The 21,559-nt window shown below is 42.6% G+C and overlaps 1 protein-coding gene across 1 annotated transcript in view; it reads left to right on the top strand.

Annotated features, from left to right (window-relative positions):
- The window catches only part of LOC8040603 (nicotinamide N-methyltransferase), a 36,260-nt gene extending 16,846 nt beyond the window's left edge, over positions 1 to 19,414 (top strand). The window contains 5 exon segments of the mRNA XM_040212076.2: positions 3,051 to 3,268; positions 15,738 to 15,828; positions 15,830 to 15,902; positions 16,604 to 16,811; positions 18,833 to 19,414. Of these exon segments, the coding sequence (XP_040068010.2) occupies positions 3,051 to 3,268; positions 15,738 to 15,828; positions 15,830 to 15,902; positions 16,604 to 16,811; positions 18,833 to 19,259 (1,017 nt within the window). The 3' untranslated portion in view covers positions 19,260 to 19,414.
- Positions 19,415 to 21,559: the final 2,145 nt, after the last annotated feature.

Genomic DNA, 21,559 nt, shown 5'->3' with positions numbered 1-21,559 from the left:
CGTCATGCTTGACTCATTTCCGAACGAAATTTGAATATTTCAATTTTTGTTTCCGTACCCCTTTAATGTCCCAAAAGACCGTGAGCATTAGTTGCCCACCTTTGGCGCTGTCTTGAACTTTTTGCGCCTTTGTGACTTTGTGTATTGACACGCCTTGGATGCTCGCTATGGCTCTTGCTGGGCGTAATGTGCACAGCATTCATCACAGGTGACAATGCGTTGAAGAAAAGCATCTTCCTCGGCTTCGTAGCGTCGCAGTAGCGCCTCACAAGCATCCAGACGTCGCCTTCTTAATCTCCGGCGTAAGTTGTTTCGGAACTTACATGGCGGATACCTTGTGGTGCTACAACATATGAATGATATAGTGCGTCTAGCCGTGTCTAATATTCAGTTCTTCAGCCACTTCATGTTTTCACAGCAGCGATTGCGTTCGGCGTCGTTCAAGTGTGAGGCCGACCGGAGGGAGGTGCGTCCGCCAAACGTGACGCTCCACTTTGTTTTGTGTCACTCGTACACCTGCCGAAGCGATACACAGGTGTCTCCGTACTGCTTCAGCATCCTGTGATGAATATCCGCCGGTTTTTTTTTGTGTTTTTTTTTTTACCCCTGCGCCCGAAACTAGAATACCCGAATGCTGTTCCCCCCTGGTGCATGCTGACAAATGGACGGCCATTTTGAAAGGGCTTAGGTCAGTTGACATTCCCCATCAAGTCGACAGGCGGGGCAGCACAGCTCCCTCTTGTGGTAGTTCAAAACATATTTGCAGCGCATCAATCTATCAGTAGAATTAATGTTTTCACGGCTAAATGGTGGTTACTTTTGACTATTAATTCCTCGTATATTGACGTTCTGCTAGTGTTTATATCCGTTGTAGTGGAAAAAATCTGGTTTTTTTTTCTTCGGTTGCGTTTCCTCCGGTATTTGTTTCTTTTTAATTTGTAACTGATATGCGGGTTAAGAATGACTCATACAATCGGAAGAACTCATTTACAGTAGTTGTTACCTGACTATTAAAATAAAATTTATTATTTATTTATAGTCTTAGGCTAAAACAGCAAGATTTCAGAATTACCTAATATTTTCTTAGTTGGATAACCCTTTTTCAAATGGTTCAGGACACGACCATAAGTTAGAAATACATAATTTAGGACAAAAAGGAAAGCAATGGGCCACGCGTGATACAGCCGCGCTCCACATGCTCGGGGAACACGATGCCTCGCCGGCTCAGTACGGGTAATAACAAATGACTGCGCCGCAAGGGCGTACGTGTAGAGCCGGATCAGGCATATGGCTCGTCTACAATCGAAGCTGAAGATTCCTGGCACTGACCGAGATAACCGGATACAGCCTCCTATATTTATTCCAAAACACCATCCTTCCTATTAAAAAAATCTATTAATGACTGGAGTCAGTAAAAAAAAAAGGAAATTGGCCGGCAGACACACCGAGCACACCGAAGACCGGATGAGTATAATGGCAGGACAAAAAACAACATTTACATGAGGTATGTTAGTCACACAGATCTAGGCATTCTATAATCAGACACACTTTTCCCCAACTGCACTCGTGTGTCGAACACGTAGCTGAGCGACTTAAGAAAAGAAACGAGCAACACTGAGACCTTCACTTATCCAATGTGAGTGAATTTCGGTCTTTATGTCACACGTGCTGCCATTCCGTCTTTTTTTTTTGCGTACTTTTGTTTATTTCCTTTTGAAGGAATTTATTTGTGGAATCGCGTCACTTACATTCATATTGGATCAGATTGAGTTGACAGAGGCACTATAATTTGAGTCATTTCCAGCTGAATCAACTCCATACAAAGGATCAATTAAAGTGAATACAATGAGCGATCTGCTAGTCATAATTGGACCTAATGTTCATACAGACGATGGTAAATGGCCGGACTGGTTTTTACAAGCATAAATACGTAGGTATAAAAAATAAACGAAAACAAAAAAGATAAAGGAACCGGCGACTCTTAGCAGGAAAGGGATATTTTTTTCGAATTTTTCATTTACAAACATGCGGACGGCTCAAGGTATTTTTTTTTTTAAATAAAAGGTTTATTAGATAATTTGAAATAAACGCCATTAATTTTTGGAACACAAAATCTACACACAAATGGCGAGAATATATATTACTTACTTATTTTTTTGAGAAAAGAACAGTTTTACCATCACCAACTCTAAATACTCAAGAGATCCACAGTTTTATTTCTCATCTATGAAGTGCACACGTCATGGAAAGAGCAAGTTCATCTCAAAGCGCTAGGTACCACAAATTGTTCGGATTGTTCAAAGACGTCCGCATATAGTTAGACCCAGGCAACGAAATCCCTCGATTCGTCTGATAACTCAATACGCACATTGTTTTATACGGTGAACAACGAACAGTTTACGCAACTCGCATGCCTTCAACAACTGCAAGGAGTCTGTTCACGCAATCTCTTTTGATATCATCTTCACCCCCATTTTTGTAATGGGAGGAACATTGATGTCTAAATTTATAAATAAACATTCTTCCTGGTAAAAAAAAGCAACAAAAAACAAAAAAAAAACAAACGTTTCTCTATGCGGAGAATCAATTCAGACCTAAACTCGATCCTCAAAGATTATTTCTAAAAATTTAATAAGTTTTCTGGGATGTAAATGTGTTTTTCCAAATTATACGTTTGTTCTAGCTTTTATCGTTCAACTTTTGATGACAACTTGAACTTCGCAAAAAAATGTGCCCGATCGGTAAAATACATATATTTTTTACGGAAAGTTTCATGTGATGCAGCAGCAAGTTGCAAACGTATCCTTTTCGGTACGTGTTGTTGTCTCGCCTCGCGCACCGATAAGCATCGGCGCCCCGCCTGCGTCGCTTCTAGTTCAACCGGTTTGTTGTTAAAATAAGTGCATTTTTGAAGCAGAGTTGCTGGCGTCCACTTCGGTCACTACCGTGGCGACGAGACATGCTCTAATTCATGAGGGCCGGAGGCAGCCGGCAAGATCGCTTTCGGGACCTGAATTTGTGAGTTCGACCTGAACGGTGGTTCGTCTCAGGAGGATTATGTGAAACTCGTCGAATTATTCTGCGCAACTAACAAGTTGGAAAAGGACTCCGAAAAGAAAGCTGTGTTAACCAGCTGCTGTGGGCGAGCAACGTACGCCCTAATTGTGAAACTTGTCAAGTCTCTTCGACCTCCCAACGTGGAACGTAAGGTCATCGTAGACGCTGTCCGGAACAACATCACGCCGAAGCCGTCCGCACTCAAATCAAGGTATGTTTTCTCAAGAGGTGACCACCAAGACAGAGAGTTCGTGGCTATAATTACGTCTTCGCCTTATGGAAACTAGCCAAAAACTGCGGGTTTGGCGTTCAGGCATTTCCACTTCACATAATCCCGCGTGACCGACTGATTTTTGGAATTGGGGACCGCGATGTGCAGCAGGCTTTGTTAGCGGAAAAAAAATTGACGTTCAAGACAACATAAAAGCTAGCCGTTAGATCAGAGAAAACTGCAAAGCAGCAACAAGTTATAAGTAGCAAGTGGCAAAGGCAAGGACATCACGTAGAAGTTTCCGCGAAAGTTGCAGCACCGTTCCGGAACGTGAACCAGCCAGCCAAGGAGCGAAAAAAAGAAAAAAAAACGCCAAGTTAGCGTCTTTACCGGCATTGTTCGCGATACCTTGGCAACCAGAGAGCCACACGCTGCAAGTTCAAGAACGCAGTCTGCTTTAGCTCCTCATGAAAGGGAACACGTCAAAAGCGTGACTCAAGAACAAGTAGGTGTGTCATCATTCGGACGATTCGAAGAATTCCGCCAAGGCAGAGTACGACGGTTTCCTCAGCATCAATCAAGTGAGGAACGGCTGTCCGAAGTACATAATCGCCGTAAATATGGATGACGAAACCGTGCCCAGGGAGGTAGATTCAGGCGCGGCCCGATCAATTATTAGCCAGAAGCATTTCCAGAAGCTGCAGGCGAAGAAACACCTTTTTCTGGAAGGACCGGAGACGCAACTTGTGGCCTGAAAACTGAAGTGGCTCGAAATTTCGGGAAAAGCGGGAGTGCATAACAAGTTCAAGGACGCAGTCACCACCTCCCCTTTTTGGGCGTCAAAAATAATGCAGCTGCTGGGATGCCATTTTTTCAAGCCACTCGATGTGGGATTGACGGGCTTGCTCAAAGTTAGTGCCGGGAAGGACACCGGCGTCGGAAGATGGCTAAAGGTTTTCAGCGAGCCTTTTGCCGGCGCTAACCTTCCACCGATTCACAACGAGCCCAAGCCAGACGCTCTGCCGACGTTTTTAATAATGCAGCAGCATTCCGTTCGTATTCAGAGATGACATCGGAATAAGCTGAATAATTTGAAACAGCAAGAGATACTGCAACCAACCGAACAGTCCGAATGGGCCACACCTGATGTCGTCTCGAAGAAGAATGGGTCCCTGCGGATATGAGGGGACAACAGAAGCACGGTAAAAAAAGCGGTAAGGAGCCACGTTTATCCATTACCTTCAAACCGGGAGCTTCTCTTAAGACTAGGTAATGCCCTTTTCTATCAAAGTTCGGCTTGACGCAGGCCTATGAGCAACTGTGTGGTGATGACGCATCTGCGGAACTTTTGACGGCAAAGAGAGTTAGGGCCCTTACAAGATGCGTCGCTTGCCGCATGGTGAGTTTGAGGCTCTGGCCCGTTCCCAAGAACCGTGGACAGAGTGTTGACAGGCTCATAACAGGTAACAGTGTACCTAGACGATATCTTGGTGGCCAGCGAAACTCTAGAAGACATGTACAAGTGCTCAACGAGGTCTTCAGCCGTCTCGAGAGTGGAACTTCGAGTGCAGGGAAGCAAGTTCGAAAGACCTGAGATAGTCCATAAAGAAAACATATAACAAAAGCTTTAGAAAAAAAAATTAAAAACAGGGATCCAAGTCAAGTATGTGCTTATGTATACTTCCGTAAGAATCTAAATTCCTAATTTAAACATGCTAATTTGAATTTCTATTTCGATCTGTTCTATGACACAGTAAGACAAAAGAAAGCTATTTTATGGAAACTCGTCAATTTTTTTTTTTTAAACCAGCAAAAAACGTTTTGAATTTGATGTTAAGCTAGATGGAAGCAAGTTGACCGATTTACAGCTTGATACCACTTTTAATAATTCCTTGCGAATTTGGTGAAACCAACAGATTATACCATAGATCCTCGGTAACTTCGTGATACATTGTTAATGTATCTATGTTGTTTTTTACTACTACAGTAATTGCAGCAATTGAAGTGATTTGACATGTTCCTAAATCATAAAAGTAGCCGATCTCAGGACGTAAATAGATGGCAAATTAAACCTATCAAATATGTCACTAATATAATTTAACCTTCTTTCAGTATATGTTAACCTCGCTTAAACGACCAGTGTTTCTCTAAAAGAAGTGCAAAAGGCAAAAGTAACGGTGCTGCACAAAGTTGGTGACAAAAAACACGATCAATATCTATATAGGCCAATATCAATTTTATCCGTACTGTCTAAGGGTCTTTAGAAAATAATTTATTCAAGGCTTACCAAATGTTTGAACAAATACTGTATTATAAATAGCTCGCAATTTGGTTTTAGTAAACACAGGTCAACAAAAACCGCATTGTTAACACAAAAGTAGCTTGTAGTGGAGATGTCCGGTTTACAAAAACTATTTATCATACTTGACTACACAAAGTATAGCAATACATGAGCGCGTTGGCCCTGGTGCGGGCGCGTCCCTCCGATTCCGAAAGCGTAACTCGAAACTCTTTACTGAAACGCCCGTGCTCCCCGACGGTATACCTCTCCGTACTCTAGTTGCCAGACGCCGGAGGCGAAACCGAAACTAAGAGTGCGGCGAAACCGGAACTAAACATGCGATGTCCACAAACTAATTGTTAAGCATTAAAACAAACGTATATCATGGGAACGTTTATCGACCTCACTAATGTGTTTGACCACATTAACCATAATATATTGAACCTTAACCTTTATGCTTATGGTATAAGAGGAAGTGCCGCAATGTTAATTCAATCTTATTAGCCGCAACGGTCTTCGTGCGTTCACATAAACTCTTCTTTTTTTCCACTTGATACTATTAAAATAGATATGCCTTAGGGCAGCATATTAGGCCCTCTTCTTCTCATACTTTACATTAATAACGTTTTGAATATAATGACATTAGCAAAAATTATTGCCTACGCCGGTGATATGACTTTTCTCATTACTGGTACTGACTCGACTGATATGGCTTCAGAAGCTAAAAGGCGTTTTAGAAGTTTGCAAAAATACGTAAACGCAAATTCTCTTGAATTATGCCCTAATAAAATAAAAGCAATTTTCTTTAAACCCAGAAATAAATTAGTTTGTAGGCCAACATACCTTCATCTAGACAAGTTGAAAAAAAGAAGTTGTAAGCGAAATGAAATCCCTGGGCGTTTCTTTTGCATAACACATTACATGTGTTCGGCAAAAAAACTACTGACTACAGTCACTAATTGAGCTGCCTTTAGAGTATTGGCACTCCGCTCGCCGACACTGTTGTGGGCGCTGCCATTTTTGTGCTTGTCCTGAGCAGACGCAACTGGCGATCGTCATGACTCAAAAATGCGACTACCTCAGCGTTGAATTGCGTGTTGGGAAGCTCATGTAAGACTGTTTTGCTTTGTCGCGAATTGTTTGAACATTTTTGGAGGACGGAAAAGCGTTTCCTGTGATTTCAGATAAAGCTTCAGATCATTGGCAACCACGATTTCAAAGTTACAGTATGGCGAAGTGTCCTTACTTAAACCTTATCTTATTTAGTGGCACTAACACTGACAAAGCGTGGCAGATCGCAAGGAAAAACAACCGCCGAAATGGAAAAGTTGGAGCGGTAGACAACGGATGAGAAAAGACACACGTGACTAACGTCCCGCGGCGGCAAGACGACAAAACGCAGCGTCTTCTCGCTGCACCAAGGCTCTGCGGCGCGACGTGAGAATCCGAAACTGTGTTTCGGATCCTCGCAACTGTAAAATCTCTGTGCTGACGTCCAGGTTCCCCAAGAAATGGCTTTTAGATGCTCTGTGATACAAGATCTTCGCTCTCCAAATCCGCGGCCGGGCACTCTATGGCTCCGTTGTAGAACTGCCATAGATTCTGAGTATAGAGGAGGGGATGGCTGGGTGATCCTACCTCGCCCGAACGATCATGCAGGAATTGTTTCGAGAAGCATTATTGCGCCTGTAGCTTCGGCTTCGCTCTCACATAAGGTGGAGCGATGCTAAGGGTGGTTCAATGCGCAGGCGTCTGTTTCAGGTTGAGTTTTCTCTTCCTTATCTTTCGAATGTGTTAGACAGGGTCTTCTGTATCGAGCTGAAGTTCGTCTCACCCTAACATTGACTATGGTTAGTCATGAATGATAAAGGCGCGAGCTAATTGTTTTGGGTCACTTCTTGGCGGCTGCGCCAGCGCTCGTGCAGCTACTGCCAGTCGAGGCGACCAAGGCTACCCGCTCGCACTTGCACAGCCTTTGTAGTTAGTTAATAATAAGATGAGGCAAAGTACCGTTTTGCCGTGGAACGGTGGCATATTCGTGTCAGCTATATTTTTGTCTGTTTGTAAACAAGCTCACGGCGACCAAGTAATGCCGAATACCTGCGCGCTTCTGGTTTTTATATTATTTCCATTTTTTTTAACGTCCTTTTGTTTCCTGTGCAGCTCAGAACGCACGCATCTTCACATAAAGGTGTAATCCGTAAAGCAAAGCGCGCCTTGCATTGTCGATGAACTAATAGGCATATCATCGGAAGTCTACTGGGGCATGAAACACTCTGGCGCTCTCGTAATATCAAATTATGCCGAGTGCGTGTGTATAATCGGCATTAGGTGGTACAGAGTGCACCCTGGTGGTACCGTGGGTTGAACCACACCGAGAAGGCCAGCAGAAAATAGCTCCGCCTCCAGCTCGCGCTTGTCGCTATCCTTGACAACTGCAAGCTGGAGGAAACGCAGAACCTCGGTCTTTATCCTGCATCCCATCCGATTAAGCCTACGACGTTAAAACCACTGAATTATTTTAGTCACTGCACTTAGCTAAATTTAATGTGACGTTACAAACTTTATAACTCGTCACGAGGCAGCTGGCAGGGAGAACGATTGCGCGCATTTCCCAAGTGAGTGTCTAACAGGACAGGAAAAGAAGTACACTCACTTGCTTCGGAGGAATCCGAAAGATGAATTGTGCTGCCGTAAAAGAACTGTGCTGCCGCAAGAGACGCGAGAGTTGGCTAAAGGCCGGTTCAGAGGTTAGCGCTTGACTGCGTTGCGTCCGCCTGCGTCTTTTCTAAAAATATTACGATAATCCCCTCACAGTGCTAGCTTGCGTCGCCTCAAGGGCACGGAGCTGGTATTCGCCCAAGCAAACACGTTTCCTTTGGCTGGAATTTTTATTTTCGTAGGCGCCGTTTCTAACAAGCTGATGAGAGATGTCCCAAATAACACAGTTTGGCTTAGCACAACCTTTCCGACGATGGTGCATGAAATAGCATACTGAGAGGCCGTACGACTCCGGATTAAGCGCTCACCAAAGTCTCGAGTCTAAAAGAGTTCAACAAAGCATTTGCACTAACTCAACTCACAGATGCGAGATGAGGTAGAGACTTTACAAACTAATCACAGAAACCTCTTCACTGGGTTCAGTCGTAAACGCAGTTTTTCTTTTTTTTCCTTTTTTTTTTTAAGACGTTCAAACTGTTAAAGGGGTGTATGTAGGTAGATGAAGGTAAAAGTCTAACATTGTTTCAATAAGTGCCTTTAAAACTATTTTTACGCCCATAACTGGTATTAGTTGCAGCAACAAGTTTGACATCAACCACCGAAATTATCATTCACAAAGTTTATAACGCAAACTTTTCAACATTTTTAAACATATCCACACCGAAAACACATGTCAACAGGCAGAAATGTCCAATTACAGTCTTTTTCTTTTTCCTCAGATGGTCTTGTGGAATCATGGATTGACAAAATTTTGTCATTTCGCATGGAACAACTTCAGGATGTACAGGTTAAGTACCTACAGAAATAGTCGGATTTGTAATGTACGAAATAATCATAAACTCACTAAAACAGTATTAGACAAAATATCAAAATACTCTCCTAGACTAGCGTAATATACATAGTAAACTGCGCTATAGTGCCAACTAAACTTTCTCAGGCGAGCTTTTGCCTTCCTGGGCAAAGCATCTTGCCGAAAAATGGCGTTAGGGCTTAGTTTTCAGAGCGAAGACAGCGATGTGGCGGGTGGGACAAGAATGAAAATTCACAGACAAATAATTATAGCAAATATGAAAATTTTCTAACGGAATGCGATACTAAACATAACCAGCTATATGACAGGGAGTATTGAACCATCTTAGGGAATATTTGTGCTTTCCTGTGACAGGGGCAATCGCTAAAAAAAAGTTCGCACTTAGTCGCCACCACAAAGAGTGGTGACCTGTGAAACGAAGGACGAGAATGAAAACAAATCCAAAGCAAATTTTTCATTTTAAACGTAAAATTTCTCATCTTTAATTTAATATAGAAATAACCAGCTGCGTCATAAACAAAACACGTATCTCCTCAGGTGGCTCTGTGGCTTCCTCAGCCAGGGGCAACTGCGAAAAAAAAAAAAAGAACAGTTCGGACTTAGTAAGAACAGCGAAGAGAGGCAACTTGTGGTGCAAGGGTATATGTTAAAAATTTCACGAAAAATATTTATTATAAAATAAAAAAAAATATATCTCGTGAAATGTGATAGCATTCATACCGGGCTATATGTAGGACTGCGAAAGCATTATAGTTCCCCATGCGAAATGATTTCGAGTAGCGTTTCGACCCGCATTAAAGTTTAGGATGACGTATAGGACGACGTCGAGGACGGCGCCCAGAGATCTACGTCAAGTAAGGCGTCTAGGACAACCTCTGGGACGACGTCGAAGACGACGTCAAGGACGGCGCCTAGCACCACCCTGAGGACGACCTCCCGGACGACCTCGAGGACCACGTCTAGGACGACGTCGGAACGAAGCCTAGAGAATGACATCGAGAGCGACAATTAGAGGACGACCTCAAAGACGACCTCTAGGACGATTTCAAGAACGACGTCTAGGACGACGTCCAGAACGATAACTAGAGGACGACGTCGAGAACGTCACGTAGAGGACGACGTGTAGGACTACCTCCAGGACGATCTCAAGGACGACGCCTAGAGGACGGCCTCAAAGTACCGGTTGAGAACCTTAGAATTCAAAGCGTAACGTTAGGCCCTACGTCAGGGCAGCGCACACCCGCCTTACCGCTGCGCCGCCAGCAGTTCGGCTGGGCCCTTAGCAACGATGACCCCGTTGCTACGGAGTCACATGACGCGTCGCACCCAATAGGAATTCGGGACTCGTTACACTCAGCCAATGGATTTTAGGCGGTGTTTTTCGCCCGCTTCACTTCATGAGACAGTTAATGCTTTCGCAATAATACATATTTCATCTGCTAAAATAGCAAATATTTGCGAGATTTTCTGAGCCGGGAATCCCTGTTCTTGCAAATATGTTTTCACGCCATTGCACGCTCTCGATTCTTACGCAACTTCAGACCCTGATAAGTGAACATTGAGCGTGAATTGCAAAATTCTTTTTTTTAAATATATTAAAGGTAAGCTTAATAAAATAGTCGTGTTTGACTCCAAGTGTCACTGACGCCAAGATTTTCTACCTGGGAGGTGAATGTCATGGTCTATTTTAATGGGGTTTATGAGAGCAGGTTCATTGTTTTAGGAAGTAAATTTAATGGTCAAGTTGCGTTAAAATTATAAACGGCGGACTATTACGTCAATATGAAAATCCGCCAAACGCAAAAAAAAAACTTTTTTTTTTACATTGCATTACCGAAATCTAACTTGTTTTGCTCATTGAGTTAAACTTGGGCGCTGATGTGACTGCCGAGAGATGGCGTAAGGTTTAACCTGCGGGTGTTTCCGAACCTCGTGTCTACTACAGTTTGGTTTCAGACTGTAAAATAAACAACGTGCTTAGTAAATCAGTATTTACTTTTAAATTATGCAATACTTTTTGTCACGATTTTCTGAGTGTTTTTTATGTTTGCAGATGTGTAAAATGTTATCAAAAGCTCACAGTAATCACCTTTTGTTTTTAAAACCAGGCTACCCCAACAAGACCTAGAGCATATGGGTGTCAATAGTATAGAAACAAATATACATAAAAACTATATTTCCATAAAAAATTTTTGACCGTGTCTACTAAAATAAATTAATACCGAACCCATATAAAATTTATCAAGTTTCAAAGAAAAGAGATAAGGGCGTTTTGTCTGCAAATTTAAACTCAAAAGTACTATACACTCTAGAAGTTACAGAGCAAACGAGCAAAGTTAGAAATAATTATTAATAATTAAAGCGAAAAGGATTATTTTTATATTTTTCCTTTTTTTTTCAGACGTTGCAAAATAGTGAGGTCTGAAACTGAAATTCATAAAAGTTTTAGCTCTCGGTTTGGATAGTCTACTGCTATATGTAGTTTTTTTTTAATAAAACAAAGCTACCGAAGTTTCAAGATTGTTATATTCATAGGAGAATTAAGTCTTATGGAAAAAAACAATATCTTTACTAAAAAACGTCCTGAAAACCAAATTCATAATTTTTTTTCTATGTTTACATCAGTGGTAGCGAAATTAATTTCCAAAAGGGATTAAATTACATTAATAATTACTTTTCTGGAAACTGCAAAACTGCAAATAAATTGCATTACAAACTACTGCAGCGCTAAAGTAAAGACATTGCATTACAATTACTATTCAGAAGTAATGAAATTACTCTGACAATATTTTTGAACATCTTGAGGCAGTAATTCATGCTCATTTTATTTGCCATATATGTACTAAAACTCAGGTTTTCCTGTTTACACCGCATGAGACATATGCGTCTCAAATCGAGCCGTACTGAACAGTTGTTTTGCTGGCGCACATGACGTAAGTATTAAACATGAAGAATAGCTTTTTTACATGTGACGAAAAGTCAGTCGACTAACCGGTTTCGCCGTTGATTCAACGGTGGGGGCCCTTACTAAAAGGGTGACACGTTGCCCTCTCCCCGACTTAGAAGTTACACTCCTTGTCAGCTTGTTCAGTCAGGCCATGGGAGCTCATTTATAAAAGGAGACGTCACGTGAAATATTTCCCTTCCGTTTCGGACGTAATGTAACACTATCCTGCCAAGAGAAGTAGTTGACGTATTTCCGGTGATTCCTCTCAAGGAGCATTGTTCACACAAACCCGAAGAGGCCAAGGTTTTGCGCATTGACACACAAAAAAGCTGAATTACTGCTAATCACAGGCGACACCAGCTGAAGGAAGGAATGGCGGGAGTTGCCCTAAATTGTCTACTATACCAACAAACGGGTGATGATATCTGCTCATAGGCTAATTCCCGAATGAACTTTCCAAGAGAAGGCAGCGAGGCATACCGCGAGCGGTACCTGCTTTGCTCAAGGACGCACGAATTGATCTGGGGCCATGAAAATACATTTGTAGTTAACCCTTTATTCCATCATTTGTTGTTACCAATGGTCGAAGCTTACAATTTGACCTTGCTTGACTAGAGAACAAGAAGCCTGGGGATCTGATCGAGCTTTCCTCAGGTTTTAAAATGTGTTGACCTCACTGGTGATGTGCATTTCGCCTTGTAGCCTTTAAGCTCATCATTCCGAAGCTAACAATGAGGTGGAAGCTACGTGCTCGTTGGAAGAGTCAAAAGTGTATCTTTCGTCACGTAACCACAATTTCGTTCATATCAACGCGCAGAGAAAGGGACGGGTCAGCTGATCAAAGAAAGGTGTCTGATTTGTTCTGGTTTACCCGCAGTTCCCACCTCAGTGTCAGCTTAGGGATGATCGAAGTGTAACATCGTTATAATTACGTGACGCCGTGACTCTTTCTTGCCTGGGGCTCTAAACTCGTCAGACACAAAGTTGGCGCCGATGTTTGGTGCCCGTAAGGTTTTCTCCTACATGCACGTAAGCTTTTTTCCTCACACGTAAACTTTTCTCCGTACACGTTAACTTTTCTCCTTCGCCTTTCCTTCCCGCCTTTGTGCGTCTGTCCAGTTTTTCGTACGAGGCTTTACGCACAGGTGGTTGTCGTTCGATTTCTCTAATGTCTCTTTCGTGGCATATTACAATGCAACATATTTTTTTTCTCTTTCTTTTTTAAAGCTTGCTAATCAACTTTGTAATTCGGGACGAAGGTGGTTTCAAAAGTAAGGTGCAATTTCTTCTAAAATAACGACTGAAAGTAATTCACGACATTACTAAATTACTAGCATAGGAAAGTAGTTCCTTACATTACTCATTACCGCGAAAAAGAATTTAATTACTGGAATTTTATTACAGTAATGTCAGTGCCGCCATCTCTAGGACATATATTACACTTCAACATCAATAAATTTTCTAATCCATAACTTTTAATTTTGATGAGATTCTAGGAGCCTATAAGCAGACTCATGCCCGTTTTTTCCCCAAATGTAATGGAATGATAATATTGCGAGCTGGAAGTATAAGGGATGCTATGGCTGTTACTGAATATTCCCGATACTTAGTTGAAGTACTGAATAATGCATGGGAGCGCGCGCGCGTTTTTTTGTCCTTTGTTCTCACGAGTGGCCATGGACCCAGGCGGCGCCTCCAAGAGGCGCCGCCTGGGTTCACGGCCACGCGCTCCAGTGTTTGCAATCCATTCCAGCCGGATAGTATAATACTCATTTATGCAGATTTTGACAAAAGACCTCTATTTCCTTTTCTAACTTTTAATTTTACATTCTTCGCAATGCTAAATATAGACCAATATTAAAAAAAGGTTTGTTGGAATTATAAATATAGATATATTTGACATTTATTTCTTTGGAATTTCTAAGTTATTAGCTGCATAGAAGCCGTAAATATTGAGTTTTTAGACCAAACACCTATTGTGTCTTGCTTAAAAAACGGAGTATTCCGCAATACATTCAATACAAAATTTTTTTAAAAATAATAATCACATATAAACCATAGCGTCTATGTTTTAAGCAAAAACTCAATTTCTTTCTTGCTTCGAAAACGCGGCATATTGCGAAAGTTTCAATAGTGGAAATTAACGAAACTCAAAACAATGTTTCCGCCTTTAACTTTTTTTTATTTGTTTCTTGTGGAGATTCTAGACTATTGATATCCGTTAAGTAAATGTCTAGAGACCAACCACATTTATGGTTTTTTTTTTGTTTTGTCTTTAACTACGTATTTTGGTATATGTCCAGTGTTCTTAACTTATTCTAAGGAACACGGTAGCAGAATTTTCTATAAGCATTTTTAATATACGTTTTTCTTACTGAAACACATATCAGTTTTAAAAGCTACCATAATGGTATCGCTAAAAAACAGTGAATATAAACTTCCTATTAAATTTCTAACTCCTCGTTTCCCCTAAATATAGCTTGGTATGTTTACCCCTTTGAGACTGTGTTCTGCAAAATTCAAGGTGCAGTCAACCAAATAATAATAAAAAGTTGGAGCTAAAATATATTGGTAAACGACCTTTTACGCCACCAACAACACAAAACTTTCTTAGAACGAGTTCGTGAGGTTCCAACTTGGCCTAGATCGTTCAGATGAATAGAAGTTCTGGAAAGCGGAAGTGAAAGTTCAAGGAAAATAAGTGTCATTACACATCTAAGGCTTAGAAGGAAGGGTGACTAAAATATATAACGTTGTCTAGCTATACATAGTGAAAGACATTTTTTTGTAAATTTTCTACTTTCTGCTTTATGTCTCACTTAACTTTTCTTACTGACCTCCCACAGTTTTTTTTATATATTTTCGCCTAAAAAAGTTCATAGACGAAAAACTACAAAGTTCAGTCTAAAACAAATTAAAAAAAATAAAAAAATAAACGTGAATGTTAGATTGATGCGGTTTGTGCAGGTGAGTTATGTGGCCAGGGATACGTAGTATAGGGGGCTAATTGTTACCAACAGTCGGCTAGTTCATTCAAAATTGTGAATATAACTTTATATTTATTTAAAAAGGCATATGGTTTCAATCATAAACTTAGTGAGCGTCGTCGAAAACCCCTAAGTCAACTCTTTTTAGAACAACTTGAACCTCGTGGGAAACTCAGGGGCTCTCCAAAGTTAACACCCGCGCAGCAGACACAAAGCTAGCAGTGGCGCAACGCGATGAGAATCTAATCATCCGCGTTTTATCACTGCTAGCTTTGCGCCTTCTTCACGAATGGTAACTTTGGTGCGCCCCCAACTTTCCCACGACCTTCAAGTCGTTCAAAAAAGTGTTGATTTTATGGTTTTCGATGAGGCTGAGTACGTTTTTAATTGGAACCATTTGTCTATTTTCACTAATCAAAAAGTTTATCAACAAATTGTTATCAATTTGCCGACTGATTGTTAAGATTGGCCCATATACTAAGTACCTCTGGCCTATAATTCACTTGCACAAACTAATGAAGTGTAGCCTTAACGCCTTTTTTTTTAAAAATCTGTACAGCTCAAAAGAAAACATCCTGTATATGTGAGGATGCAAATGAAACTATGCATGCTTGTACGCGTGGACTGCATTATACAACAAAGACAATTATTTAATAAACTGCCCAATACCGGTGTAGAGCCGATAACGATGTATTTTCAATACCTTCTGTAATCGATTCCAGGAGTACCACTTCGCACACCTTGAAAAGCATGTCATCCCAAGCACTGAGGGATTCTTACAAAGAGAAATTTGTGCGCGCACATATTTGGATTATATTTGGATTATCATTTTACAGGGAAAGTTTCTCCTCCTCAAGTAGAAAAAACATATCGTTTTCTTCAGTCAGGTAAATATCGAATTCTGAATGTTATTCTGTTTAAGTTACAAAGGAGGAGCTCCTCAGATTGCCAGTTGATGAACACGAAAATTTATTGCGTATTTTTGTGTGGAAACTACAAATTGAAAACTGTGAGAGGTGTAGTGTTAAACGCCCGGCCTCCGGTGCACTCTCCACGCCCTTCGCCGTGCTTCGACTGCACGTGCGAGCTGAAGAGAGAGAGAAGCATAGAAAAAAACAACTTTATTAAAGCCGCCCATGTCCGGGCAGTTGTTACTGGAGAGTGCCGCCTTCCGGAATGGCTTGGCAGGTCAGGTCGAGCCGGGAAAACTGAAACTTTGTTTCGTGGTCCCCACCACCTCTTTGACTACAGTTATATTTTCGATTAAAGTTAATTCTTTGAAGTCCAACATATTATGCGCACTCACGTGCACTCGTAGCATGACGACGTCATGACGTTAAAAGGAAGGCACTTTGAGAGGAGAAACCCCCCAAAATACGGCTGTGAAAAAAAGCCATTGCCCTACATCGCGTTTCCGTTGGGCGAGGTGTTCGGTGTCTCACCCGAGCACAGCTGGACGCATAATTTCTGAGTGCAAAATAGGAAATGTTTGTGAATAAGGATCATTTTTAGGAGAAAAGCAGAATAATTATATTTTCGTATTGGCCATTACGTTGCGTCAATATTAAACTCTGGTCTCTTTCCACAGACTTGATTCAGGGCGAGACCCTGTTAGATGTGGGCAGCGGCCCGATGATTTTGAACTCGCTCATGGCTTCCAATCGATTCAAGCACATCGTGCTGAGCGATTTGGTTGAAGACAACAGGCTGGAACTCAGCAAGTGGATAAACAGAGATGCAGATGCCATTGACTGGAGCCCCTATGCAGAGCAGATTGCTGCCTTTGAAGGCTATGGGTAACTAAGGCTTTTGAAATCATTGCCGCATTAGAGCACTTTAGTTGGTCGTTTCCGCATTTATTCTCCCCCTTTATGTTGCTTTTTGTTCTTTTGTCTTCTTTGTCCTCGTCGTTTGCTGTTAATAAAGCGAGAGCATTAACTTTCTCATGGAGAGAGCCGGCATCATCAGCGTTGAAACCATGCAAAACACCACCATAATGAAACCAGGCGCAAAGCTAGCGGACGGCACCTTTTACACTTCGGTCCTATTGGCTGGCGCGCGTCGACGAGGCTCTCATTGGCCACTGCGCGTCAGGTTTTGTAGTGTCATCCTGACTGTGTTATCACACTGTTGTGTTATCACTGATCACCGCGTTCGATCTCCTCTTTTCAGTTGTACGGCGCGTGGCAATATAGACGGCGCATGGAATAAGCCAAAGGGTTCGTTCTGCCGCGAGCTACGTTGCTGTCTGTTAAAGCCCCTGTATACGGAAAAGTAGAGACATCCTTTGAAGAATGCCGCCTGCTATCTTGGAGCGATCCAGGCGGCGCTACCGTCGACGCGCGAGCACGAAAGAGCAAAAGATAACAATAAAAGTGCATGAGGGACGAGAAGGGAGAAGGAATGCCTATTCTGTCGGAGTGCAGTGCATGCTATGAGCTCATGCCGCTAATCAAATAACGCCGACTGTGCAACGTCACGGCTTTCATTGCCTTTCTTTCAGCACATTCTTTGCGGCTGGCAGACCGTGACAGTGCGCTTTTAGCCTGTGTCGATGTATTTCCGTGTCTTCAAGCCTTTGACTGCGCTCTGACTCAAGTATAGGAAGGCCCTCTGCTATCTTGGAGCGTTCCAGGCGGCGCTACAGTCGACGCACGGGTGCGAAAAAGCAAAACATAAAGATAAAAGGTGTGCGCGTCAAAGGAGGAGGGGGAAGATGTCGCTACCTTTCTTATTCAGGGGCCTTACTGTCTGTTCCTTCGTCGCGCCGCAAGGCACATGGCAGTTTGAACGATCGCTCACTCGATGGCGCTGCGTATCCGCGAGGCAGCGGCTCCACCACTCCACGCCCAATGTTAGCGCGTTGGCCGCCGCAGATTAAAGAAGGGAGCGAAGAGCGGTGTGCGTGCTTTTGCATTCACGATTCATAAGAAGTGCTTAGGTGTGCCTTGAGCCTTTTTGTCGCTAAAGCCACATTACTTTCCCTGACCTCGGGAGTTTTCTTTTTGGATCTCAAAATTATATAAGGTTAATCATGCTGACAAGAACCGAGAATCACAGAATGTGTTCAGCCTAAACAACCACCTCGCTGAAAGACCTGAAGCGACCGAAGGTTCCTTCAATTTATTAACGTCAGACGAGCTATATACAGGAGGCTATGTAAATAAAAAGGCGTCCGAGGTCCCAGAACACCCGTATGCTGCCTTGGCCTCGAGTATTCCCACATGTCGTGTACTTTCTTCGTCGTGTTTTGCTGGGACCAGTTAGGTCACCACCAGAAAGCCCCCTCCCCCCCCCCCCCCCCCTTTAGCAAGGAGGTCCGGTGTAGGATTTGATTGCGGTTGGGTGCCATGTGATAGACGGGCGGCCTTGGTGAGGTTTTGTTTTATGAAACGTGCGAGTAGTGGACAAGTTTGTTTTCGTTATGGTGTAGTAGCAGGTCGAAGTATTTAATCGCTTTTTCGCTGATAGTGAACAAAACTTAGGTAAACATAACCCGCTGTGAATTTTACTTTTAATAGGCCTTAGAAATTTTGACTCGATGCATCGATTGACGATTTGGACCTCTTGACACTTTGGATATGTTAAGCCAAGTTTGACCTGATGAGCCATTTTGAAATTCTTGATTCCTTAAATCTGTTGACTCGAATATTCTCTTAACGCGACTGTCACGTGAGCTAGATACTTTGCCCCGAAGCGCTTAGTAAAAGAACTACGATGCCCTGGCAATCTTGATTTTTATGAGGATATCTTTACACCGTGTCAGCCTCTGTAACTCCTTAAAAGCTGACAAAGACTTCTTTGTTCTCCTATTCAGGGACATCAAGAGGGGGGCGATGGAAATACTCGAGCGCACACGCTCAGCCATTCGCAAGGTGGTACACTGCGATGTGCTGGAACCCGGAGTGCTCCCGGTAGAACCCAACGATACCTTCGACGTCGTTCTTTCCACCGGGTGCCTTGAATTGACTGCAGCTGACCACGAATCATATCGAAGGGTGGTCTGCAATGTGGCAACCCTCGTCAAACCTGGAGGTCTGCTTGTCATGTTTGGAATAGGTGGTGTAAAAATATTTCCCCTAGGGAACATTAATTTTAATGCCCCGAACCTTACCGAAAATGTACTAAAAGAAGCCTTGACAGACGATGGCCCCCGGCTAGAACTATTCCTACCCAAACAAATTGGGTGTTTAGGGGGAAGTTCAGACGCATTCATGTTTAGACTGGTGGCCCGCAAAGCCTGATTCAAGGAACTGCACTTCATTTTGTGCAACGTGCATTCCTTTGACCCTTTTATGCGTTTTTGCGTTTAATACGCGGACCTGCGGAAATAAAGCTTTGTTATTCGCTTTCTTTCTGTGAAGCACAATGAAGCCAAATAAAATACGATCTAGTACTCTTTCTGTTTTATGCTTTCTGTTATCTAGTGCATCGTACCAACACGCTCGTTAGGAATATAAAACTCTGAGAAATATCAATTATTCAAGAATATAATAAAACAATCAGAGGCAGCACGCTACCATGTTTCAGCTGTGGTTAATATTGGTATGCTTGGTATAGCCTGGACCAGTGAACACAATGTCTGACGAGTAAAGGCCAGCACCAGGATTCATATATGATTTATAAACCGGAGAATCTCAGTACTTGCCAAATGTCTTGATTTACCGAACACCAATGGCATTCAATGGCGATGTTAAAGTGACGAACGCCGATAACAAGTGTTCACATTGTACTCAAATGCATTCAGTGACCATGTTCAAGTGACAAAAGCCATTAACTGGTATGCAAGTGCATTCAACGGCCATGTTCCAGTGGCGAACGCAGACAACTGTTAATCGCCGTCTGTTCAGAAGCAATAATCGGCGATTTTCAGGTGACGAAAGCAGATAACAGTTATTTGCCATATATTCACAACATTCATAGTTGTTGTTCTCGCAACATTTCGCGGTCGTTGTCATTTGCAGTCTATCAATCGGCCATGTTCTCACATTGAATGAGGCTCATTTATCGCATTCATTATAGTTAGAATTTCAGTACTCAGACATTGTAGTCTTTTTGCTGCTTTAGTACGCTGGCTTAGGCTCATGCTGGTTTTCAATAGTTGCCTGCACTAGAGAGTCGCATTGGTCGCGTCCGGTGAGCATATCCATCCTAAGAAACAATATTCTTATTAGTTGAACAATTAAGATATTTGTAGTCACATAGAATTCAACACTATACATGTTTATTAAGTTTTAATATGCAAAATCACATTATTCAACACGATGCTGCCCTAACTCGCCCCATCAAAGGACTGGCAAACATGTTCCGGCATTCTGATACCTTCACCACTTACTAGTACAACTACTACGATGCTCTCCTTTCCCATTCACGGCAAATAAGTTCTAGCTCGGCCATGATTCAGCAGCAACATGATACACCTCATATATCACGTTCAGAAAGTAAGCATTCGGGAATGCTAGTTGTAATCAGGTCAATTCGCTCAGATGATGCAATCATGTGCACATGTGCATCCCTTGGACACGGCTCTTAGATTGTGTGCCAGTAATAGCTTACACTTGATCACACACAGAAAGCTCAGTATTGCAATATCTTTAGGTGATCACTCACCAACTGGCCCAAATTGCTACCTTAATGCAGTTTATTTCTATTACATCGGGCTCTTTTCTATGTTACTCCTTTAACCATCTTACTGTTTACCCCCTTATTAACATCCTTGCCTCGGCATGTTGTCGCTCAAGGGAATACAAATTTGCCATTCACAAGGGATGCTACCCTCGAGAAGTCGTCGCCTTATTCAGTGGAGCACAACCATCGTCTGTCCACGCAAAACAAGTATGCCGTCTCTCAAGGTCCAAATCTTGGAAACAAGTGGGGAGATACAGGGAGTTCCTGAGGATGAAGTACCACGCTATCCAGGAAGGCGAATATGCGGCTAACGAGTTGACGATCTTCATCTCCCGACAGCGGCGCAATACACCCAGTTCTTTTGGCAGAAGGCAAGAACGACGCTGAAGAAGAAAACCTGTGGCAGCGTGAGAGGGCAAGAAGTAGTCACGGTTCTAGGAGACGTGGAGCTTCCCCTGCCAATCAAGTCTTGCCTGGAAAACGGCCCAAAGTTTTGCCAAGAACCGCGCCTGCGCACGGTTACGAAACTGTCACTAGTGAGATGAATAGATAAGGCCAAACCAGATGAAAGAGCAAGGTGTGCGGCCGAAGGCGTCGACGTCCTCCAGCGCTCTCTTGTTCGAACGACCAAGTGCTTCAAGACCAGCAGCATCGTTGACCATTTTTGTACAACAACCTGAAGCTGCTCACAGCGCACAAGGAGGGAGGCTTCGTGGTCCTGCCAGATGCCCTCTACGGCCTGAAGGCAAAGGAAGCTATACGGGAGAACTTGAATCAAGTGAGTCCACCACCGTTAACAAAAGTCAAAGCCCGTGCTATGCAGATGTGCAGTGCGATGAAACTTTCCGGGCTGCTAAATAGTGTCAAAGCCAGCAAGAAATTGCTACTGGACATGTTCTTTACAGCAAAAGCCCAT

This window comes from Ixodes scapularis, unplaced genomic scaffold (assembly GCF_016920785.2).
Source record: "Ixodes scapularis isolate PalLabHiFi unplaced genomic scaffold, ASM1692078v2 PGA_scaffold0__279_contigs__length_252992795, whole genome shotgun sequence".
NCBI lineage: Eukaryota > Metazoa > Arthropoda > Arachnida > Ixodida > Ixodidae > Ixodes > Ixodes scapularis.
This window is presented reverse-complemented; position numbering and strand designations above follow the sequence as displayed.